Source organism: Hemicordylus capensis, chromosome 1 (assembly GCF_027244095.1).
Source record: "Hemicordylus capensis ecotype Gifberg chromosome 1, rHemCap1.1.pri, whole genome shotgun sequence".
Lineage (NCBI taxonomy): Eukaryota > Metazoa > Chordata > Lepidosauria > Squamata > Cordylidae > Hemicordylus > Hemicordylus capensis.
Genome location: NC_069657.1, coordinates 250152071 through 250177994, shown reverse-complemented (window position 1 = coordinate 250177994; position 25924 = coordinate 250152071). Strand labels below are relative to the sequence as shown.

At 43.8% G+C, this 25924-nt stretch overlaps 1 protein-coding gene across 4 annotated transcripts in view; it reads right to left on the bottom strand.

Annotated features, from left to right (window-relative positions):
- Window positions 1-4794: 4794 nt before the first annotated feature.
- Window positions 4795-25924, bottom strand: part of COMMD1 (copper metabolism domain containing 1) — a 136704-nt gene continuing 115574 nt past the window's right edge. For 3 of the 4 annotated variants that reach the window (XM_053284290.1, XM_053284293.1, XM_053284295.1), the window contains exon 3: window positions 4795-6245. In XM_053284290.1, the coding sequence (XP_053140265.1) occupies window positions 6138-6245 (108 nt within the window). In that variant the 3' untranslated portion in view covers window positions 4795-6137. Of the gene's footprint in view, window positions 6246-15729; window positions 15784-25924 lie in introns of those variants that run through there. The other variant, XM_053284292.1, reaches the window with a different exon arrangement.

Genomic DNA, 25924 nt, shown 5'->3' with positions numbered 1-25924 from the left:
GCACTGTGAGTCCATTTGGGACAGGAAGCCATCTTCTTATCTTTTCCTATGTAAACTGCTTTAAGCACTTTTGTTGAAAAGTGATATATAAAATATATATTATAGTACTAGTAGATGTGGGAGATGAGCTGGAATTTGAACTTGAAAATTAGGCTGAACATGTGTAGGAAATTTCATTCCACTAACTCAAAGCTGAATGGTGGTATCAACTATGTACCAACAAAACTCACAAACAGCATGTCAAATGGGTGAGCTAAGCCAAAGGCCTCACATTGCTTAGCCAATTACTTTCTTGTTGTAAGGATAAGGAGCACTTGCACTCCTTAAAAAAAAAATCATACAATTTATTTCTTAACTGATCCGGACACTCTCACCTCAGCAAACCTGTGTGTGTGTGTGTGTGTGTGTACACTTGCATGGGTAAATGATACTTTCTGACATCTGCCCCAAGTTTCTTTTCCATTCCTATTTACACCACATTGTTCCATCCACTGTATTCATTAACGTGTAGTTGACATAGTGTAGGTTATTTAAAATGTGTGCCTCTGTTAATCTTTTTTCTACTTCCCCAGTTTAGAAAACACATCTTGTCTAAATTCTACCTGCACATTTAAATTTCATTGGGATGCAAATGAAGAGCAAAGTAACTAAGAGGTCAGCAGATAGATCATATTTTTGTGATGGCCTTTTTCCATTAAGAACAATATCACATATTACATGCTGTGTTACAGAAATGTTTGTGATGACAAAGGGAAAACATTATTGCATGACAGGCGGTCAGAAGTGTTTGTGGTGGTAGAGGGCTGTTGGGATGTCATGTTACCTGGTCACTTGGGTGGCCCTGTGGAGGCTGGAGAAGGGCGTGGCATTCTTCCTCTGAGGCTTTCATTTCCTTTAGGGGGCTGTAGGGATAAGAAGGGCCCAGGCAGGTTGGATCCCAGGGGGGTTGAGAGGGCAAGACAGGGAGAGCTGCAGGAAACAGCTCCAGGGAGACAGCTAGGATGGGTGTGGCAGGAAACAGGAAGCCAGGTGAGGAAGGGGGCGGGGCTGGAAGTCGGCTTGAAGCCCTGACAGCTCTGCACTGGAGTATTTAAAGACAAGGCAGCTGATGAGGAGGGGCTGCTTCTGAGTATGGGAGCCAGGAGCTCTCCAGGAGAGAGAACTGGCTGAATACAGCAAGCTAGGAGGAGGACTTGGGTAACAAGCTAAATGTCTTCCCTGGCTGTTCCTGAGGCTGACCTTTTTGGGGGTGCTCAAGTCATTCTGGAGTTCAAGAAGGGCTAGGAGCCCAACTTGTCCCCTGGGAGTCTGACAAGGGCAAAGTTAAATGAGCCAGAGAAGATGCCTACAAACACTTAGGCCAATTGAGGGCACTACTTGCAGTGATGTGCACTAGCATGTCATCAAACTAGTTGGTGAGTAGTCGTACAGTGAAGACCACTCTTCTCACTGTACCATGTCCTGTGAAAGCAACATGAGGCACAGAGTAGCGGTATGTGCTTCTCAGAGATGAGAATCTAAGTGTGGGTTCAGATGATCCAGCAAGCCATGATGTGTTGGATTGTGAATGTGACAGGAATGAGTTCCAAGCCTGCATGTTCCCTCTTCCCCCCTGTGGCATAGAGCTGTGACTCTTGCTTATCTCAACTACAGCTCTATGTGTTGTCTGACCTGGGAGTGTGGTTTAATTAAAACCAAGATACAAAACTGGGATTAGATTCCAGTTTCATAGCTTAGCTTGAAAGCTTAGCCACAGCTTCCCAGTTTTGGCAACACATGGATTTTTGGTTTAAATTAACCAGGATTCTGTTAAAGCTCTGCATCACAGTGAGGAGGAAAGGAAAAGGTGGAGAAGAGGGAGCACGTGAGCTCAGAGCACATTTCTGCTGTGTTCAGAAGTAGATCTGAACCAACCATAAGAGCTGGATTGTTTCTATGTGCCGCTTTATCTCAGAGTGTTTCAAGACTGTGCATATTCTGTTTTTTAAAATAAAACCAAAATTCTGCACCATGGAAACTCCAGGTCTGCTGCCTGTCTGAATTATGCAAGTTAAGCAATGCTTTCTTATTTTGCATAATTTATTCTGCTAGTTATGGAAAGGAGCACTGAAGACTTGCTCTCAAGTACTAGAAATTTTATTCTGCCACTTTTTTAGCTTCTGGAATTGCACAAGGCATTGCTCACAAACTGACAAGCCTCCAGTTGCAAGCATAAGGGGTAAAAAGTTGTTCTTTTAAAAGAAAGCAAGAAAGCTGAGTCTTCAGGGACCTAAATCCCACACCCAATACAACATCCTACAGCTTCTGCACTCACAAAATTAGAACATACCCACAGCCCTGCCAGCATTCCATCTGCTTCATCCCCCCCAGGACACAGGGTGCTTTGCTGTCATGCTCCATGCAAGTATGTATGGGTGGGGGAGTCAGCTGACTTGAGAATGGGAAGGCACTGCTTCCACACTTCTTTTGGATTAAGAAGGAAATGCTGTAGAAGCCCCATGGAGAAAGGGACCTTGTTTATGATCTCAAATGCCTTAAAAGAACAGCAGTGTTAAGGTGTGCTGTAAAAGGCAATGCAAGTCATTTCCATATGCCTGGGAAATGAATTACTTTGTGCCCCGTATAGGAACTGGACAGGAGTCCACTAAGAGATAAAAGAACTCCTGGCAGCAGTAGTCTCTTGTTCTCATTGGAGGCGCATCCACAACATTTGCAGCTGCCCGGCCTTTGCCACTACTTAAGGCATTCGGTGGTTCAGATTGCCAAGCCTGGCTTGCTATAGATTGCTGCCATTAGTGAAATGCCAATGTGCCAGATGCAACCCCCCCGCAAGTGGCAAGCACTCCATCTCCTACGAGCTACTTTCCTTTAATCAAGCATAATCTCCAACAGTATTAGTTTGGACTCTGAATACAGGCAGCTTACCACACAGAAACTGAAAATTCTGCATTAGAATTTTCTGCCACGCAGAACTAGAAAATCCTGCATTCCCTTATCCCCAAGGAAAGGTAAAATGTGCCATCGAGTCGGTGTCGACTCCTGATGCCCACAAAGCCCTGTGGTTGTCTTTGGTAGAATACAGGAGGAGTTTTCCATTGCCTCCTCCCGTGCAGTATGAGATGATGCCTTTCAGCATCTTCCTATATCGCTGCTGCCCGATATAGGTGTTTCTCTTGTTCTGGGAAACATAACAGCGGGGAGTTGAACTGGCAACCTCTGGCTTGCTGCTGCTGCTGCTACTACTACTACTATGAATATTTATATACCACTCTTCAACAAAATTCTCAAAGCGGTTTACATAGAAAAATAAATAATACATAAATAAGATGGTCCCCTGTCCCCAAAGGGCTCACAGTCTAAAAAGAAACATAAGGCAGACACCAGCAACAGCCACTAGAAGGATGCTGTGCTGGGGTTGGATAAGGCCAGTTGCTCCCCCCCTGCTAAATATAAGAGAATCACCATTTTAAAAGATGTCTAGTCAATTCATTTCCCCACTGTGCCATTAGGTGGCTGCTATCCCCAGAGAAGTCCTACTGAAATAATGTATGTTCATTTACCATGAACTGAAGAGAAGTCTGCACTGCCATTGCCTAGTTTCCAAATACTTTGCTTTCAGAATCTCTGATACCTGTAGTTTTCCTGTCTGAACACAAAAAAACCAAGCTCTAACTTGGAATGGTCTCTAGCTCTGTTCACATGTTATGTTCAACAGTCATACAGTCTGTGTACGCTGAACACAGGTACAGATTTGTACACAGGTACATGGTATTTGGAATCAAGGTACAGCAGTACACTTCCTGTCTGCCATTTGAGGGACTTGTACCCAGGTTCACTTTTAAAATGAATGCAGGTACAGTCATTCACACAAAAACATTTATGCGTGTCAGGGGCATAGCTATCATTGAATGGGGGGGCGGGCGGGGAGGGGAAGTGCTCCAAAGACAAGATACAAAACTGGGATTAGATTCCAGTCTCATAGCTTATCTTGCAAGCCACAGCTTCCTAGTTTCAGCATCACATGAAGTTTTGGTTTAAATTAACCAGGATTCTGTTGTTAAAGCCCTGCATTATAGTGAGGAAGACTGTAATGCAGAATCCTCCTGAGTGCCGGCTTGCTCTTTGCTTTCTCACCTCTCTGAAGAAGAGGGGGGTCTAACCTTCTCTTTTCCTCCCAGGGCCCACTTCAACCATGCTATGCCCTTGACATGCGCACAGACATCTAAACGCAGGTACAACTTCCTGCCCAATTTTGTGGCAATTGCCCAGCTTTGCCCAGAGTCTGCCCCTGCCACGCACCCCATCTCTGATGCTCATCTGGCTGGTGTACATTCATGGCAGCCATTTGAGGGGCCAGTCCAGCAATGTTTTTTCCTCAGCTAGCCCCTCAAATGACTACTGCACTTGTGTATTGGCTGGTAGGGTCAGGGAGTGTGGCAGAGATGGACTTTGTGCAGAGTGGGGCAGCGTTATGTATGCAGGCTCTTCTTACAAAAAGCAGGAACGGTGACACTCTGGGTGGTGGATGAGGCACACTGGGCAAGAACAAATTTTTCTCCTCTGTAAGCAGAAAACTCAAAGGAGGAACAGGAGTGCTCGGCACTGTGTGAGAAAGCAAATGCTACGGTGAAACACAACCCCCAACATGCTTTAAAAATCAGCTAAAATATTGAAGGGAGATATACTCAAGGGGGTGGAGGTGGGGGAAGTTCGCATAGCAAAGAAAACAGAGGATCAAATCCCTGTAAGTGAAGCTGGCATAGCTACTGTAATCATTGCAAAGGTTCTCTGGACTTCATATGCATGCCACTTTAATATTTTGCTCATCCCGTGTACAGTCGCAATGAGATGTGTCGTATACAGTATTCATCCAGAGATGAAACAATTCATGCTGAAAACTCTTTCTGATATTCATTTCCCCTCCATCTAAAATGAAACCAACTTGGCCTCTATAAATAACTGGAGAATTATTTCCAGTAATGGACTTTGAACTCTCACTACAATGCTTATATTGTGCTTGAAGTCGTACTAAAAATACACTTATGCTCTGTTTCCATGATAGGGTCTGACAACTGTTTCTAGTTGTGAACTTTTATGTACCGGTGAACTCATGAAACAAATTTATTTGGAATATTCAGAAGGTGAAGGAATATTATAGGAATGGACTCTGTGTGTGTCTCTCTCCTTCTCTTGGTCCTGGTACAACAACAGATCAGCTCAGTGTAGCAACTCAAATGGGCCTATGCCCTGCCCCTCTGCAACACATGTGACCTAACTAGCACAGGCCCTTCACACAGAGGCCTGAATGCATGATGTCTGACTTCTGCAATTCTTTCCCTTCAAAAGCCAGGGTGTGGTGTAGTGGCTAGAGTGTTGGACTAGGGCTGGGGAGGCCTGAGTTCAAATCCCCATTCAGCTATGAAACTCACTGACTCACTCTTGGCCAGTCAGGTAACTCTCAGCCTAACCTACCTCACACGGTTGTTGTGAAGATAAACATAACCATGTACACCACTCTGGGCTCCTTGGAGGAAGAATGAAGTATAAATGTTTTTTTTAAAGAGTATGTGTGTGGGCGGGGCGGGGCGGCAGGATTGGGCTAGCAGACACATATGAAGGTCTGTGCCGAGTTCCCATACTTAATGTTATGCCATGTGTTGGGGTGGTGGAGCAAGCACCCCTCCATTCACGTGTAAGTTGAAGCACCAGCCTGTGAATGGACTCAACAGGGCCTCTTGTCATAGAACAGGGCCATCTGTAGAGTTTTCTTTCAGTTAATTACATTTTTACTGTTCTTCATGTGAAGGTGTTTTCTTTTTGTTGGTCTCAGCTACTCTAGGAAAACAATGGCAATGCCCCCTGTTGTTCTGCGTGACTATATTATTAACTTGAACAGAACCTAATTACTTGCTTTGGTTCTAGCAGGGAAAATTACATCTGAAAGTTTCTATTGCCTGTTCGTCCTTAGTTACCCTCAGCTTATTTGGGGGGTGGGGGTGGGTCTTTTTTAAAATCCCAATGTTTATTTGACACAAGTGGGTCTGAAATACGTTGCAAAAAGTACAATGACCAAAATAAATGATAGTTGTTACTAAAGTCAATCTTATGGCAACCCACACATAGTTTTAACTCAGAAGCTAGGATGCTTGAGTCAGAGAAGTAATGCTGTCTCCAATCTCCGAAAGCTTCTTTAGCATTTGATTCAATTTGATCTCATCAAATTCCAGAGTCAAAAACTCAGATTCCTGGAAGAAAAAGAAAAGAAAGGGGATATTAGGTTTGGAGTATCCCCCCACACCCTGACATTAAACAAACAACAAAAATTCAAACACAAAATAACTGTTTAGGTGAGATAACATGTTTGAGTTGGTTCCAAATTAAGGTTTTCCCCCTTCACAAAAGCACTTTGGAACAGTGTATGTGGAACAATAAAAAGTAGAAAACATTATGTTGAAAGGAAAAATCCACACTAAAATAAAACACAAAAGGGATAACCATGTTAATCGTGTGTGTGTGTGTGTGTGTGTGAAAAGTCCTATGGCATTTTAAAGACAAATTCATTGTGGAATAAGGTTTAATGAGCCAGAGTTCACTTCGTTATATGCAGTACATTATATGCACTGTCAGTATATATACACACAAAAGCGTACACATTCCTATAGAATAATCAAGAACACAGCATCAAATTTCTTACCGAGCTGGTCTGCTTGATCCATTACACAATCCCAGTGATGCATATTTAACCATGACACAAAGCTAATGTATTGGTTTTCAAAGACTTTGTACAGCCATAGAACTCTTGCCACATCAATTTGTCTGCTCTTCGGCACATTGGCCACACCACCACTGCATGTTGCAGAGAATTCTGGGAAATGCTTTAGAGTTCACACTTTGCACTCAGGGGCCAGGAGCTTTCCCAGACAGCAGGCTTTACAGCAGGTTTTCTGCGAGGCATTACTGCAAGTTCAAAGTTGCCGGAAAAAACCGAAAAAAGTGGATTTTTTTCACCCCAGATATAAATTGGGCTATACTCTTAATGCGTGATTAAAAATCCGAATCATGTGTGAAGTGCTCCCTGATTGCTCGCAGGGACTTTGGGGTAAATCTGGCTGATATGTGAACGCACACCTTCCATTCTGGAGGAGATATGAGCTAAAAGCCCTGTGTTAAAAACTTCCAGGCCTCTTGGGCCTCACAGTTGTCCCACAAACAGATGTGTTTTAAGGTATAATAAACACTCCACTGTGGCTACATATTGTGAGAAATTGATAGAGGCAGATAGTTATCTTTCAGGAAATCTTGTCCACCAATGTTGTTCTTTTCATTGAGGAACCCTGGTAAGCTTCTGAGGAACTCCAGGTCTTCTCAGAACACTGTTTGAAAATCACCATACTGGAGCACTCAGATCTTTACAAACGGATCATATGAGCCTATAAGACCTTGAGGCTCTACACAAGATCAGTGTGTAGAGTCTAATAGGGTTCTGCAGAGAGAACGGGTCAAGCCTGCTCTCTGCACAGATGATCAACAGGCTAGCCCTGGGCACCTGGATCAGCCGCCCACATGACTACCAGCTCCGTCACAGAGCCAGTAGGGGTGGCAGGGAGCGGGGGCCACCCCACGAGTGCTCGGGGCATTCTGGGCAGACCCCAAAATGCCTTGCATCTACTCGCGAGTTGCCGCGGCACAGAGATCAACTAAATAGAGGCGGGCCTTCTCAGCTGCTGCCCCGAGATTGTGGAATGCGCTCCCTGCTGAGATACGATCCTCCCCATCTCTGGCAATTTTCAGAAAACACCTGAAAACACATCTCTTCAACCAGGCTTTCTCAGCTTTTTAAAACTTGTTTTTAAATTGTTCTGATTATTTAATTGTTGTTTTATGATGTTTTTAATTGTTAATCACTGTTTTATGCTTTATAATTTTTGTTTTAATTATTAACTGATTTTAATGGTGTTTTAATGTAAACAGCCCTGAGCCTTTTGGAAGGGCGGTATAAAAGTTTTAATCATCATCATCATCATCATCATCATCATCAACAGGGTTAGCGGAGCACTCGCTCTGCTAACCTCATTTAAGGAGGAGCAATTAAGTGGGCGTGGGGGAAACTGGGCTGGGCTTGACATATATGGGGGAAACTGGGCTGGGCTCCCTTAGCCCGGTTTCCTCCTCGTGTGTGAATAGCCTCCCTGACTATCTTAACCATCAAGACTGCCAATCAGTGCAGTATTACAGAAGCACAGTTTGGACATTCCCCCACAATATATGCCTTGGAGAGAAGGAAGAGAGCAAAGAACAGCAACTCATTTTACAAATCAGACTTACCTCAGAGGTTTACAAATATTCTGTACTGTACTACAAAGAAAAGATAAACATGCAGCAACAACACATAGTAGTTATGGAAGCACATGCTGATGAAGGGTACAGACTGAGTTATGAAAATATCACTGAGGATCAGCAGGTACTCTCATGCGACATTCCTGAGCCTTGGAAGTGCTCTCCCTCTTTCCCATGTCAGCACAAGTATCTACTTCTGATTTAGGTTAAAATAAACCACGATTGGTCATGATGTTCAAATCAGCCAATAGTCATTTATTCTAATGTACTTACTTGAAATAAACTGCAATTTGTAATTCACTTCGAACCTTGGTTTCAGATATCAACATAATTAACAGCTAATCTCATCCATTTCTCTCTACATGCAGCACTTTGTAAGATTTTGTTAAGATTATGTTAAACAAAATTGCATATTTGATACCTACAATCGTCGGAATAATTGAAACGCATACTGAATTTTAATTTAGTTAATATATTGTCTGAGGAGGTTAGATATTTGAAGTTCTGAAGTGAACACTTAATTTTATTAAAGGCGGCTTCTCATAACTGCCGGCAAGTCTGGAACAGGTTGAATATCCCTAATCCGGACATCAAAAATCCGAATGCTCCAAAATCTGGAAACTACCACGGCGTGCACCTGCAGCACCAACTTGTTGCAGCTTAGTTTTCATTACATTTACAGCTACCTGTAGTTATCATAAATTCAATGCTTATCCATGTTTATACTTAAATAAAACCTAAACAACAAAAAATACAGTGTATAGTAACCTTTCATGTTTAGACTTGGATCCCATGCCCAAGATATCTCATTACAAATATGCAAATATTCCAAAATCCGGAAAAGTCAGAAATCTGGAACACTTCTTGTCTCAAGCAGTTCGGAAAAGGGTTACTCAACCTGTACCCAGGAAAACATCGGAACCAAGAGTGCATGTTCCCATCAAGTGTGTTATGTGAACCTGCACAAGACTGTATGCTTGACAGTCTGCTTAACATACAAGTGCATACTGACATACTGCTTGACAGTCTATGCTTGACATACAAGACTGTATGTCGAGTTGTATGCTTGACAATCTACTGACTTTCTCCATCCAACTTCAAATGTTGATTCCAAGTGGGTGGAGAATGTCAGGTGAAAGTCGGTAGAAAGTTAGGTGCAAGTCTTGGAAACTGGACTTGGGTGGGTTTGCACAATATGCCCACTGGGAGGGAGTATATGTTTCAGTTTGACATTTTCCTAGGCACTGGACTTGCTGGCGATCATGTTAAGCCATCCTAAGTGTTTTCTGAATGTCCAAAACCACCACCGAAACAAAACCAATTGGTGGATATCCACCTTTTCATGTGTCTTTTGCTGGATAAAGTCTGCTTGGTTTTCATGAATGAACAACTCTTTGAAGTCTCTCTGCCAATATAGTGGTAAGGAGTTTAGGATCTGTGTTTAAAACTTGCTGGGCTGGGTGCAGAGCATCTGTGCCTCTAGTTCGCTTGCGATCGCTTTCTCCCCTGCCACCGCTGCTTTTTTGCCCACCAGTCGTCTGTCTTCTCCCTCTGCCCGCTCCCCACCATCTATCTTCCCCCTCACCAGCCCGCCGCCTGTGCTGCCGACCATCTTCTACCTCCACCCGCCGCTGTTGCCTTCATCTTCTTCCCTCCTGCCTGCCCCAACTGTTGTTGTTTTCTTTGGTCATCTGGCCGCCCACTGTCATTCACCCCTGTTTTCTTTGCCGGCCGGCCAGTAATCACCAACATTTTCTCCCCCGTCCCCATTGCTATCCAGATAGCTGATTACGAACTCTCACGAGAGCTGCCACACATGGGATTAGTGACGGGTATGCCTTAGAGAATATCTATCTATCTATCTCATAATGTTATAAGAGGCATGGAAGTCAGATAGTGAGTGGAGGAATCCATATGAAACACAACTGCTTTTAATCAGGAACAACTATTAATGGAGATGAATTGCACGAACATTTTGCAAAAAACCTTTTCACTGACATGCAGCAGAAATAGCAGCAACCGCTCTGGTTAAAAAAGGAGTAGGCAAGCCAAAAGAACCATATCAGGGTTTTGTAGGAAGAGTGGGGAGCATGGAAGCGGAACAGCTGTCCATATGTCTGTACCATTGACTCTTGCTGCTTTTCTGAGAAGCTGCTTTGAAAGGGAATATCCACTGCATGTCTGCCCAGACCTCTCAAGGAATAGGTGTAAATTTCACTACAAAATGACTCTTCGAACAGAATTCCAAAATGACACCCTATTCAAGTCGCCCCCTGCGATGAAGCACAGACCACACCAGCTGCTTCTAGAATGTCTTTAGATGAAAGCCCTATTCAGGCAGTATAAAAAGCAGGGCCAGTTGCTCTCCCCCTGCTAAATTTAAGAGAATCACCACTTTTAAAAGTATCTCTTTGCTCAGTTAGCAGGGGTCACTGTACTCATGTACTGTGCAGCATCTCCAAGAGCATGCTCCGAAGGCCCACCCTCAAGCTGATCTGCTCATAAGCTTTCTGCAGATAAGTGCTGTAGCCTTGGACAGAGGGGGTGGGAGATTCTGAGCAGGTCAGCGTGAGAGTGGACTGCCAGGGAAGAAGTACATGAATACAGCATCTCTGCTTTTTAAAAGCACCTGAATATGCCTAGTGGAGATCTTTTGTCATTGCACTCACTATGTCACTTTGCAGAAAGCGCTGCTTCGGGGGCAAACTGATATTTGGGAGGGAAGGAAGGAAGAAAATTTTGGTAGGGAAATGGCACAAAAGGGAAGCGTTTAGTTCCTTCTCTTTTAAAAAGAGGAACATGTGGTTTGACTCTAAGCCCCAGATAATCCAAACAATGCTGGTGTGGCATTTGTATTGGAACTTCTTGCTCCCCAGTTTTATGTCCTACCTCATGCCTGGAGGACTGTGAAGTGGCATTTAGTTCACTTGTTTATTCCTCACAACAACACTGGCCTGCTTTTGTTCTCTAAACAGTATTGTGAAATAGAGCACAGTTATAGTCACTTAAAGATAGTATTACGCCTGTACTTGGCTAGAACCTTTCCTAAGGTGGTGTTTGGATTAATGCCCAGCATTTACAAATTATTATAGGATAAGATTTACAAAAGAAATGTGAAAGTTTCAAGTGCAGAGTGGTTCAAATACATGTCTTTTTTATCAGAAGAGTGTTCAAAAGGAGCTGAAATTTTTGTGTTTTTGAAGTCTAGCATTTCCCACAGGGATTTCTTTAAAAAAGATTTCATGAATGTGACAAGTGGATAATGAGAAGTAGGATTAGGGAGCACTGCTGATTATAGCAGATTATATACAATATTCCTAAAGTTACAAAAGGAATAGTGTATGGTATTACAGTCTGGCATGGAAGGTGGCAACTTATCTCTCTTTGGCACTCTGCTCTGTTCCAGAAACACAACTTCAGACCTTCATACCACTTAAAAACCACAAATCAACAACCAAGACAAAGATGCTTGAAGGTGTTTGTTTCAAAACAATCGTGATGGTTACAACCTCTCTGGCTTGGAAATATTCCCTACAGGGAAACCATGATATCTGAAGGTTTTATTATTTAACTCATTTTTATTCTGCTGTTAATCACATTTGATTATTAGAAATTGACTATTAGCAAAGAGAGAGAAAACTTGTAGTTACAGAATTAAAACCCTCACACCCTATGATCTTAATGCAGAAAACAACTTTCAGGCTAGATTTGTTTTACACAAAAAGTTCCTGCATGCACCATTCTCCTTAAAATTCTTCCATTTTTAGTGACCTAGAAGCTGTCACTCTGAGTTGCTAGCATTCAACCGAAATCCCACCTGACTATGGAAGATGGAAGCGGAAAAGTTTAAACAAATATATATTAATACTTTTTTGGCCATTCAGCTATTTACATGTAACTCCTAAAAGCAACTAAACAGCACTGCAAACAAGCAGGCTTTGCACTCCAGAAGGATTCCTTGACACAACAAAGAGATTATAACCTTTTTTGTGCTTTTGCGAATTTTATGTAGGGTGTATTTCTGTTAACTGTACAATATCCTCATTCCACATGCCACAGACTCCATGATATCCAAATTAATCTTGAACTGAAACTCTGCAGTCTATTGAACTGTAACACCATCTCCTTTTGTTTTTCCTCACTTCTGTTAATACCTCCGGTTTTAGTACAAATTAGCTTTAAAAACTAATATCATTCATATTATTTACAAACATATCAAGCTTCAGTAAATTTTATATCACAGAAAATAATCCATACTAGCTGATCCAGCACAGAGCATCTGCACCCCTAGTTCTCCCTGTCTCTCGTCCCCATCTTCATCCCCCCCCCTTCAGCCCCAGTCCGTTCTCTTCTCCCCCCATCAGCTCCAGTCTGTTCTCCCCCTCCCAGTCTACTTTCCCTCGCTGGCCGGTTTGGCCAGTGCTTTCGTTTCCCACCCGCTGCAGGCATTTTCCCTCGCCGGCCAGCCTGGCTGGCGCTTTCCCTCCTCGTCCACCCGTTAGCTGGCTGCCGCCATTTTCTCCCCCATCCATGTCGCTAGCTAGGCAGCTGCTCGCAAACTCTCACGAGAGCTGCCACACATGGGATTAGCGATGGGTATGCCTTGGAGACAGCCACCTAATGGTGCAGCAGGAAATTACTTTCCTAGCAAGCAAGTTGCCGGTTCGAATCCCCGCTGGTATGTTTCCCAGACTATGGGAAACACCTATATCGGGCAGCAGTATACACTAGCTTTTTAAAGCTCTGGATTGTCTTGCAGTGCACTAACACTGCCATTCACACATGGCTGTTCAGTAGTGAGGATGGGATGTTATTTCTGCACAAGAATAACCAAAACGATTTTAAAAAGATGGAGAGCAAAATCAGCAAAAACACTGAAAAGAGGAAGGAAGTGGGCAGATGACAAAGGAGAAGCAGAGAAAGAGCAGCTGCTCTCATGCATCTCCCCAAACTACTGTACTTAACACAGTGGGGTATGCACATCATAAGCAAATGCCATTAAACCCTTCATATATGTGGTCTTGCACGTGGCACAACCAGGAAGCAAAGCTACAGACTGCATATCTCCCTTTTTCAATCCCTTCCCTTGTAATACCGTCACCCTCTTGTGCTACTAGAACTAAGATATTCTGGTAGCTCCCCTTCTTTGAAAGGGTAAAAGTGGGATGTGTGCACTGGGATTTCTGTTCACTTCAGGTCAATTAAAGGCATCATTCATGCCCATGATGTTAAGAACGTTTCCCCATTCCAATAGGGCTATGATCTGATTAGATCTCCCTGGAAACACGGTTGGTCTACATATCTAGCCTGCCATCCCTTCCCCTAAGCCAGAGACTATGGCAGAATCTCTGTCAGGTATCAAGTGCAAATGTGATACGTAACAAATATGCTAAATGTGTTACAGAGCAGGGTCATGTCCAAACTGTAATGTCTGCCATATTATCCAAATTATCAGTATGGAGTTATGGTTTACAGAAACATAGCTTTACAGAATATGGTTTAGCAAAGAGCACCTGCGTCCTTTCAAAGTAATATTAAACACCACAAGGGGAATGCAGGAGGCCAGGCAACTTGGCAAGTGGAATGAAGATCCATTTTGAAGATTTTGATAAGAAACATATTTGACTGTACCAAGGCAGACAGCACTTCTCAATCTCAGAAAGCAGAACTGACAGGCCGGACTAAAATAGCCCTTTCACATTCCCCTGTTGCTCCTGGAAGCTAGACCCTGTATCAAGGATTTTATTGACATACATTTCCAAAAAATTATCCTGCTTATGTGTACTTTTGACATTAATACCTGTTTGACTGGTATAGTAGCAGCACAGTAGTTTTCTCTCCCTTTCCTAATGTTTTCTTCTTTCATCTTTTCTGACTTTGTAAATCTCTTCCCATCCACTCATGCAATTTATATGTGATCTTATTGGGGGATTTTTTTAAATATAAAAAATCCTCATGAGACGAAAATGGTGAGTGTGTGTGTGTGTGTGTGTGTGTGTATACACACATACATAAAATTATACTACATTTGTGTACCTATTTTGTTCACGTGATGTGATACATTTGGCAGACTTATTGGAAGTGTCACAGTAAATTAATACACAAAGGTCCTGTTTGTTATGAGTCATTGAGGATTTGTGTGGGTAAATGTCTACCCACAAGAAGCAATCTAAAAATAAATTCCAGTAAACACCCAGAAGCCAGTTCTCACCCTTAATATCTGCCCATCCTCTGTAACTTCTGGTTATTTTTCCAGCTTCCTTCAACATCTCAATCTGTGGTCTGTACATACATCCCCATTTGTAAATAATGAACAGGCTTCCGAGACTGATCTGTGATTGAATAGATGAATGTCTCCATACACTGATTTAGCGTTCTTCATAATCTTATTTTTTATAATTTTTGCTATAGCATAGTGATTAGAATAGCTGTCTAGAAGCTCGGGCTAGATTAATTATTCAATCTTATATATGGCAAAGTAGGACCCTATTCAAAAACCTCCGCTGTTGTATAGCAGTTTGTGTCTCTAACAGTGCAATCCTATACTCTGTCTGTGCCAGTTGGATGGGTATAGAATACTGTCAAAGTCCCTTGCACTGGCAGATATCAAAGATATGTTACCATCGGGGATCTATGCCAGCCTAGTATCAGGGACACACCAGCATTATACCAGCACTGGGGCCAGAATTAGGCAGTGTCAGGAGAGGAGCAGGACTTAGTCAATAATATCGTAAGCTCCCTCACATCTGGTTCACAGTTATGTTCTGGTGTATGTTAAAACGTATGTATTGAACTCAAAAAGAGAGCAGAAAACCATTGTCCCCTCCCACCTCCTCTTGCTCAACCTACAAAGCCATCATATGTTCATGGTGAAGAACGTTTTGTTCATCATGAACCCCATTGCCCAGTGAGATCATCCTGAGAGGTTGGTCTTCAGTTGCCACCAGCTTGCCTGTTGGCTACACAAGGACAGGCCTTCTCTGTTGCCACCCCGAGACTCTGGAATGCGCTCCCTGCTGAAATAAGAGCCTTCCCATCTCTGACAACTTTTAAGAAGTCTTTAAAGACACATTTTTCACCCAAGCTTTTTAACTAGACTTGTGGTTTTAAATCATTTTAAAGTTTTTAAGTCTGTTTAAATAAATAAATAAGCAAGCAAGCAAGCAAGCAAGCAAGCAATACCTACTTACTCTGTAGCTGGTCACAGTACATCAACAGAAGGGATGTGCATGAACAGGTTCGTAGGCCATGTTAGAGTCCTGAGAACCAGTTTGTAGGTGGCCCAGTCTGGCGGTCCAACACCAGGGGTGTGTGTTGCTTTAAGGGTGTGTGTGTGTGGGGGGGTTGTACTTACCCCTCCCACCGCTTTTCCCCCTCCGGCGCTCCAGTTTTTAGGGAAATCTTCGGGGCGGCAGCATTCTGGGGTGCATTACTCTGGCTTCAAGTCTAGGGAACATAAGACTACACAAGTAGGAATGTTGGCTGTGGGAATTCACAGGAAAATACAATTGGTGCAAAAAAGGAGAATTTTAGATTGTGAGCCCTTTGGGGACAGGGATCCATCTTATTTATATATTATTTCTCTGTGTAAATCGACCTGAGCCATTTTTGGAAGGGCGGTATAGAAACTGAATTAATAATAATAATAATAATTTTCTGCAAACAAATCTCCAATCTAAGTAAGTTACTCATGAAAGCTGAAATAAAATCATCCATCAGCAATCCTTGATCACATCAATGTGAATCTAGTTTCTCCAGATTGTAACTGTTAAGATCTGCACTTGTAACTGTTATGATCTATGTTATTAAAGAGAGTATCACCTACAAGTGAAATATCATAACATACATTACTGAATGTAAACACCCTACATGCCTCATCGAACACTGGGAAAATGACAGACCTTGTATGTAAATAATTTAGACGCCACAAATCAGAAATCATGAAAATTAAACTGGAACAATCTGCTTAAAAGCATTTAAATTTTGATAAACTATGTGATTTGGAAATAGGGGTATGCAAGAATAAATTTTTACGATTCAATTTGAGTTCGAATCAAATTGCAAAAATTCAGATCAATTCATTGAGCCAGCCAGCCATTTCCAGCCAGTTCGATAAATAGAATCAAAAAATCCTTGGAAAATTCATGATTTGCCCATAGGGAATAATGGGGAACTCTAATCACCCCATTGTTCCCCATGGGTAGGTCTTAGGAACACCAAAGTGGGTTGGGTGGTACAGCATGATGGGTGCTACCTAACACCCAACCCACAAAATAAATGGACATGTGGGTGATTTTAACCCCCCCCCAAAACAAAATCCACAGGATCCTAAGGGGGTTTAGGTTAAAACATTTTTTTAAAACCGCCCACTTTTTTAAAACTGCCCACTTGCCCATTTATTTTGCGGGTTGGGTAGTAGTTAGCACCCATCAAGCTATACCACCCAACCCTCTTTGCTGTCCCTAGGACCTATCAACAAGGTGGTTTTAGTTCCCCATTGTTCCCTATAGGCACAACAAGCAAAGTGTACTCCAGTGTTCCCTCTAACAGAGATTCCCAGATGTTGTTGACTACAACTCCCAGAATCCCCAGCTGCAATGGCGTTGCTTGGGGATTATGGGAGTCGTAGTCAACAACATCTAGAAATCTCTGTTAGAGGGAACACTGGTGCACTCTGCACACATTTTTGCAACCCTGCCTTGAAAAACACTGCAAAGCAGCACACATAGTACCTCCCAACACAGAAAAAACACATTTTGCCAAACAAAGAGCCTGGTCTCACGATCGGTGAGACCCGGTTTGGGAAGCACAGTGAGGAGAGCGGGCTAAGCCCACTCTTCCCGCAGACGATCCGGGCGGGAGCCTTGGGCAGCCGGATTGGCCACCCACACAATTGCTGGCTCCGTGACGGAGCCGGCGGGGGCTGGGGAACTCGGGGGCCGTGTGGCCCCCAGAAGCTCCAGTATGCCCTGCGTCAGCATGCAGGGCATACTGGGGAGACCCCTGGAGCTGGGAGGCGGCTTTTCGCCTCCCCTCCAGGGGTCTACTAGTGAGTAACTGCAGCTACTCACGATCTTCATACCAGGTTTGCGGAGCGAGTGCTCCGCAAACCTGGTTTTAGGGCAGAGGTACTTAGGTGGGTTACCTGCCTAGGGACCACCATGCTTGCAGCCAAGCCTGGTGGTTCACATGATGGGGCAAAATTGGGCTAGCCTCCGCTAGCCCGATTTCACCCCATTGTGTGAATAGTCTCACATAGTCCTAAGGTGGTGAAAAAAAGAATCACTAACCCAGAATCCACTGCCTGCCACAGTGCTTTTCCTGCAATAACATCATTGGCCCAAGTTGCTCTCTTACACACAATTATGACTCTGTTCTTACTTGCAACAGCTGCCACAGCACAGCAGCACCATTAGCAGTCACCAAGCATAGCAATAAGCTCAACTACAGCAAAGTCTTCAGCCACATTTTGATTGAGTGAGTACACCTTGCAATGCAGACTGCAGAGCAGACCAGAGCAGGGAGTGAAAATCAAGTTAGTCAAGGCCGGACATGGAGCTCATCACAGCAATCAGCAAGAAATAACACACAGAGAGCTGCCACATTTCTTGCCACAACACCATCTCACATACAGACCAAACCACAGCTCAAGGAAGGCAGGCAGGAACCCAAGTTCTGGCTTTGTCAATCTGAGATCCAGCAAAACCAGATAGCAGCAAGCAATAGCACAGCATTATACTTAATGCCGAGAAAAGAGAAAGAAACCACAAAATCATACCTTCCTTGATTCCTTCCTCCTAGCCTGATGTAAGGGCTCTCTCTGCCTCCTATTCCCTTTGAATACATTTTGAAATTCCCACCCTTTTTGGCCCCCCTTTGTCAATCTGAGATCCTGCAAAACAGTTATAGCAGCAATAATATACTCAGTGCCACAAAAATAAAACCTTCCTTCCTCTGTCTTGTCCTCCTGGTGTATCCCTTTCTTGCATAAGGGCGCTCTCCCTCTGTCTCCCAGTCCCTTTGAAATACATTTTGAAATTCCCTCCAAAGGTGTTCCCAACTCCCTCCACCCCAACCAATGGGGACAGTTACCCATGCCGACACTTGATTTTAATGAAAACAAGCCAACCAAGCAGCAAGGAGATCTCAAGCCAATCGGAAGCCAGTGGCAAAAAAACCAATCAGAAGGGTGGGGGGGAGCCTGCCAAAATGGCCACACGAATCGCACAAATCGATTTGCACCAAATCAGGGTTGTCTTGATTTGACCTCGAATCAGCCTTTATTTAAGGGGTGATTTGATTCATGGTCAAATCTGTGAATCGCCCCCAGTTAGGCACGAATCAAATTGCACATCCCTACTTAGAAATATCCCCTATAGAAAAACCAGCAAATCAGAAGTTATTAGAATGAAGACATATATCAGCAGAACTCCTAACACCCCATGGCCCTAATTTGAAAGCTATTGTTTTAATGTTTATCAAGCATTTTGACTTTTAAAAATAAAAATGGTCTAGCATGCTGCCACTCTCTTTAGAAATCTTTAACCTCAATGTTCTAAAAGCTGCCACCTTGACTCCTAGCATTCATTTGGCATCCCCGCTGTATAGCTGAGGAAAGTAAACGATGAAATGTTTAACTAACTGCTCCGGTTTCTTTTGGTTTCCATCTGGTAGAAGAAACCATTTTCCATCTGGAAGAAGAAACCATTTTCACTACCAGATCTTCCATCTGGTAGAAGAAACCATTTTCACATTCATGTGTCCCCCAAGTTGCATTTTGATGTAAATAACTGTTTTCATATTTTTACCAAAATGAGGAGGGCACCATTTGAATCTTGTGCCGCAGGCAATGGACACATCCAGAGATGCAAATGGAACTTATTAAGAGCAGTCCTCCCCACTGCCAGGCGCCACCTCAGAGTTTCTCACAGTCAGCCTGAGTCGAACAATCTCCCAGTGCTAAAGATTTTACCAGCTATATGCACCTTCCTTGACTTTCTTTCTCAGCTTACTAGCAGAGCAGCGTGTGTCGGTTCAGATCAGCCAGGTCTGGGCACTGTAATAGCAGGGTGCACAAAAGGGGATTTGTACATGTGGTACTGTTGGAAGATGGTTGGAGAAGGCGCTCTTACCCTCGGACCCTGGGGTCCCAGTCCGTGGCCTCCAAGGTCCGGGGAGACTCCAAATATCCGGGGGGGGGCTCCTGATACCACCCTGCGCCTGCCCCACCGCTGCCCCATGCCGAACCACCAATCTTTCCCATAATTTTAGCCACCATGTGCACAGCTGGGGAATGGGGTGAGCTGAGCAGGCCTCCCCCCTGTGGCGGGGGTGGATGGAGTGGCTGCTGGGCCTGTCTGTCCAGCCCAGTGGCCATTCCGCCCAATGCCACCATGGGAGGGGAGGCCTGCTTGGCTCATCCCACCCCCCGGCCGCACACATGATGGATAAAATTATAGAAAGGATCAGCAGTTTGGCGCAGTGGGGCAGCAGTGGCAGGCTTCTGGAGATGCCCCCCCCATGCAGATTTTTTAATGAGGGGGGACCTTGTGGTGGCGGGTGACCCTCCTGGTGGGACGGTCTGGGCACCAAAATCACCTAGGTATGCAACTGATGGTTGGTCATGCAGATGCTTACAAGTGTGGGGAACTGGAGGTACATGTCAGAAAAGATTATTCCCTAAAAGGTTTACATGTCGAAAATGTTTGAGGGCCACTGATGTGGATGACCTTTTCTCTGCCCTACTTCTCTATATAGTGATATCATGTGCTCCAGTTTTTGTTTAAACGCAGTGCTTTTGCTGTCTCTAGGGAAGACTGCCTGCAGTAAGCATCACCTGATAAAGAAGGTGCTTTTGAATCAATATGACAATACTCTGCATTTGGAAAATGGGTTGTCTTGCCCAGGCAGTGGAAAATTGCCAGTGCTGAATATATATGCCTCAAGAGACCTTGTTAGTTGTTCAGCTAAGATTACTTGCCTAGAATGTAACTGCAAAGCCAGTGCCGCTAATATAAATGGATGCCAAAAACTAACACAAAAAAGTAACCTTAGCAGCACACGGTCCCCAAAACGACTGTATAGTTTGCTTTTTGCAATTCAGTACAAAGACTAAGCACCCAGATTCATTTACAAGTAGCTTGTATCCACAGCTTGGATTTACAAGTAGCTTGTATCCACAGCTTGGCATGCAGGGGCTGAGGTCAATTTTTAGCACATTACATTAAAATTAAATATATATCTATAGTATTAGTTACTTGTGGATCTATTCTCCCTATCAATGGACTCATAGATTTAACCAGGGATAGTGGCCAGAAAATAGGCCCCGTCCCTGCTCAATCAGTGGGGCTACTGGAGTACATGCCAGCCCCGAACAAATGCCAGGTCCTCTCCTCTCCCTAAATTGCCGTTGCTTTCCGGCTGCAATCCTAGGCATGCTCACATGGGAGTAAGCCTCACTGGGTACACCATGGAACATATTTCGGAGAAAACATACATAGGATGGCGCTATAAGGCAGTTTCCGGCTCCTGTGTTGCTGCAGGATACCTGGGGCCCAGAAAAATAGTCCCTGCGGGCCGAATCCGGCCCCCGGGCCTTATGCTGTGCAGGCCTGATTTAGACGAATGCCTTCACTGAAGGCAAACACACAGACTGCCAAGGTTTCACATGAAATCTCAGAAGAGGCAGACTAGCGCGTTGTGAAGGAATACAAAAGCAAATTATCATCATGTTGCATCTATAGCAACCTCATGCCATTTCAGGACTCAAAAGTTATTTGAAGGTTTGTTACTATCCTGCAAGGTACAAGCAATGTGTCATCAACAAATAAACACCGGATAATCTCAAAGATAATGAAATGGAGCATCAATCTTATTTGCCCATTTGTTTTGATATGCATTACATCTTTGGCAGCAACATGGAGACTGTTCATTATGGAGCTATTTCTCCCACAAATATAACCATGACATTTAAAATCCCTAAAGTAAAGCTCATATCTCAGATTCTCTTCCAGGGGAGGAAAAAAAATTGTGTGGGGGGGAGGGGGGCAGAGAGGAAAGAGTACAAACACTGGATACATAGAGCTTCTCTTGGCTTTTCCACCATGGTTTGGCATGATTTGGAGAATTTCTATGCCATGTTATAGAGGGGAAAGTTACAGTTCTTTCAAGAGGAATTTTTCTTTAATTCTTCTAATGCAGAATCAATCCTATCCTATTGGAAATTAAATAGAAAGGATTGGAGCATATCCAAGAACACAAGGAAAGCTTTCCATCTGGTACAGTGCTGTGTAGCAAATTTAATTTCACTGCTTTTATGATATTAAGTTCCTCAAATTTTTCCATTCATCGGTTTAGCCCTTAAATCAAAGGAGGATTATTTACCCACACCCAAAAGCCTGTTAACCTTCTCAGGCTCAGCCGCATTTACTATGTCCAAAGCATTAGAAACAATGATTTTGAAAGTTATGTTTCTAGTACTATGAGCATAGCTCAGTAGCAATTTTGTCAACACAAGCCCTATTGGAAGGAATGGCAAATTGAACAATGGCACAAGTGCCATTCGCTTTAATGTTTTTCACAGTAACAGAATCCATGTAGATCCCCAAGAAGAGAAACACAACCCAATGAGAAGCACACACACACACAAAAGAGAGATGGCTTGTACCAGCCAGGCATTAAAATATTGTACACAAGCTTGCAAATTGTTTTCTTCCTCAAGCATCAATATTCAGAGTAAAAGCAAAACATTAATGTAAAATGAGATGCTACGGTAATGCATTTGCATCTTCTTAGTGCAAAGAAAGCATGTACCAGGAGAAAACTATGCCCATTAGATTATACAGGGTTGCCAGTAAGGTATTTCTCCATTAAGGTCTCTTGGAACACAAGAAAGGCAGAGAACAGTAAATACTAGAACAGACTCCTTTGGTGGAGGACTTCAGTGGAACTGAGGGCTGGGGAAGAATCTGCTGAAAGTGGTGTATTGTTGCCTAATTATTGATTGGGTCTTGTATAGGTGTCTTACTCTTGGGTTGTCCAGAAATGAAGAGATGGGGGTGGCTCTGGGGTGGCTATTCCAGTGGTAGTGGGGAATTGATGAAGATATGCATTGGTAGGTCAGCAGGTCATTACAGGGGAAGGGAAATCAGAAATTTAACAGCTGATTCCGCTTCTAGCTGACCTATCAGCTCTTTGACCTTGGGGAGCAGTTCCAATCACCCACAGAGCCTCACTTTGCTTCTTTGTAATGCCAGTCTAGTCCAAAATAAATCAGAAATCATCCATGACCTGATTGTGGATGAAGGAGCTGACCTGGTATGCATTATTGAGACTTGGTTGGGAGAGGCCAGTGGTCCAGTTTGGTCCCAGCTTCTCCCAGTGGGGTACTCTGTGGAGAAGCAGTTGAGAGGATGTGGATGAGGAGGTGGTGTGTTGTGGTCTACAAGAATACTATTTCCCTTACTAGGATCTGGTTTTGACCTTCAAAGCCTTGCGGGGCTTGGCGCCTGTCTACCTACAGACCTGCCTCTCCCATCCAGTTACATCCTGTCCGGTTAGATCATCTCAGATGGCCCTTTTGTTGGTCCCTGATTTCTGAGAGGTTCAGGGTGCTAGGACCTGTGAAAGGGCCTTTTTGGTTGCTGCCCCACTTCTTTGGACCTCTCTTCCCCTTCAGATTCATTTAGCCCCTGCCTTACTGATTTTCAAATCTCTACTGAAGACTTTTCTTTTTCACTAGGCTTTTGCCCTGTAGTTTACCTATTTGTTGTTGTTGTTGTTGTTAGTTACTTTAGTTTTTAATTTAGAATGTAATTTTTAATGTTCTCGTTTTGCATGTTTTTGTGCAGCGCCCGGAGTCTTCGGTATATTAAATGTTTCTAATAGATAAATAGATAGGATAAATCTCTGTCAGGGAATTGGCCTATATAGAATGTGTGTACCTAAGTCTAGGAATCAGAGATAGATTGGGACTTCTGTTGGTGTACTGAGCACCCTGCTGCCCTACTGAGCTGACGGACCTGGTTGTAGGTTGGTATTGAAGTCACCCAGACTGTTGGTAGTGGGGGACTTCAATGTTCACTATTTGACCAGGTTCTCAGGAGTGGCTCAGGAGTTCATAGCTGAACCCCTAAGGGCCTATCCCAAGTGGTCTCTGGACTTACACATGTTGCTGGTCACAAACTCGATTTGATTTTTTACTCTGATCAGAGTCTTTTATGCTGATCAGGGTGGTGTGCCGTGGGTGGGGACTCCTGTGATTTCCCCACTGTCCTGGAGAGATCATCATCTGGTTAAAGTGAGACTTGCAACCACAACACATCTCTGCAAGGACAAAGGACCCATTAGGGTGGTCTGTCTGAGAAGGTTATTGGATCCAATATGATTCCAAGAAACCTTGGAAGGGTTTCGAGTTGGCTCTGCCAGCGATTCTGTTGATGCTCTAGTGCAAACTTGGAATAACGAACTCACTAGAGCAGTAGACACTATTGCTCTAAGCATCCTCCCTGACTTGCTTCAGAATTTGCCCCATGGTATTCAAGAAAATTATGAGAGCTGAAGTGGCAAGATAGATTACTAGAGCACAAATGGAGAAAGATTCGACTCGCATCCAACAGGTTACAACATCGAGCACATTTGAAGATCTATGCTCTGGCAAAACGCATGGCAAAGAAGCAATTCTTTTCTTCCCACATTGCATCCTCAGTCTCACATCCAGCAGAGCTGTCTAGGGTTGTGAAAAGGCTAATATGAGCCCCCCCAAATCAAAATTTGGAACCATTGGTTCCCCACTGTGACAGTTTTAATGAATTTTTCATGGACAAAATCTCTCGTATTCTGGCTGAACTGAATTGTACAATTAGGGCAGAGTCTATTATGAATGTATCCAGCAACAGCTCTTATGTGTCAGACTGTTTCACTTTCAGCTGGTGACTCCTGAGGATGTCGACAAGCTGCTTCAGACTGTGTGTCCTACCACCTGCTCTCTTGACCCTTGCCAAATTTGGCTTATTTTATCTAACAATCAGATTGTTGGAGAGTCTGGTAAACATCATAAATGCTTATCTAAGAGAGGGCTGGATGCCTCCTGGTCTTAAGGAGACTATCACTAGACCATACCTGAAAAAACCCTACATTGGACCCCACAGAGTTAGGCAACTATAGGCCCATCTCTAAACAATGATGGTTGGGCAATGTGATTGAGATGGTGGTGGCCTCTCAGCTCCAGACAGTCTTGGAGGAAACTGATTATCTAGACCCATTTCAATCTGGCTTTTGGGCTGACTATGGGGTTGAGACTGTTGGTTGGCCTGATGGATAATCTCCAATTAGGTATTGATAGACGGAGTGTCTCTGCTGACCCTTTTGGATCTCCTGGTGGCTTTCGATACCATTGACCATGGTATCTATCTGGGTCGCCTGAGGGAGGTGGGATTGGGCAGCACTATTTTACGGTGGTTCCGTTCCTACCTCTCTGGTGGTAATGATTCCAGATGGTGTCACTTGGAGACTGTTGCTCTGCAGAGTGAGATTTACTGTATGGAGTTCCACAAGTCTCCATAGATGGACATAGATAGCTGGTGTATCAGTCAAAGCTGATAGAAAGTCCTCCTGGCCAGTGCTTCAACCTGAGAAACCAGGGAGAGGTTTGGGTCCAGAAGTACTCCCAGACTATGCACCTGCTATTTCTGGGGGAGTGTAACCCCATCCAGAACAAGCAGTTCTAAGCCACTTCCTAAGGTCCAACCTCCCACAATGAGTACCTCTGTCTTCCTGGGATTCAGCCTGTTTGTTCTCCTTCCTCCATCCCATTACCACCTTTAGGCAGGCATTTAGGGAAGTTAGGCCATTTCCTGATGAAATTGACATGGAGAAATATATATGGGTCAGCATCAGCATATTGATAACACCTTGTACCAAATCCCCTGATGATCTTTCCCACTGGTTTCATGTAGATGTTAAAAAGCATTATAAAATGAAGCCCTCGGGACCCTATACAATAGCCCTCATTTTGAGAAATAACAATCTTCAAGCGACACCATCTAGAATCTATCCAAGAGATAGGAGCGGAATCACTGCAGGGTGAACAGTAGATCAACAGAAGTCTGTCTATCTTTGGTCTCCAGTTGTAGGTGCACACACTCAATATATTGAGTCTATACACTCAATATAGGCCAATTTCCTGACAGGAACCCTGGTAAGGGAGATATTATTATTATTATAGACCACAGCCACTCCTCTTCCCTGCCCACATCCTCTCACCTGCTCCACAATAGAGTATCCTGCTGGGAGAAGCTGGGCCCAAACTAGCCTGGCCCAAGCTGGGACCACTAGTCTCCCCCATCCAGGTCTCTGCAATACAGACTGGGACAGCTCCATCATTCACAATCAAATAATGGATGGTTTCTCTTTTATTTTGAATTGACTTGGCATTACAAAGTGAGGTTCTGTGGGAGGTTGGTACTGTTCCCCAAGGTCAAAGAGCTGGCAGGGGGGCTGGAATGGGTAACAGCTATTAAATTTCTGATCTCCCTTCCCCTGTAAGGGCCTCCTACCCTCTCAGTGCCCTCTCAATGCCACATCTTCC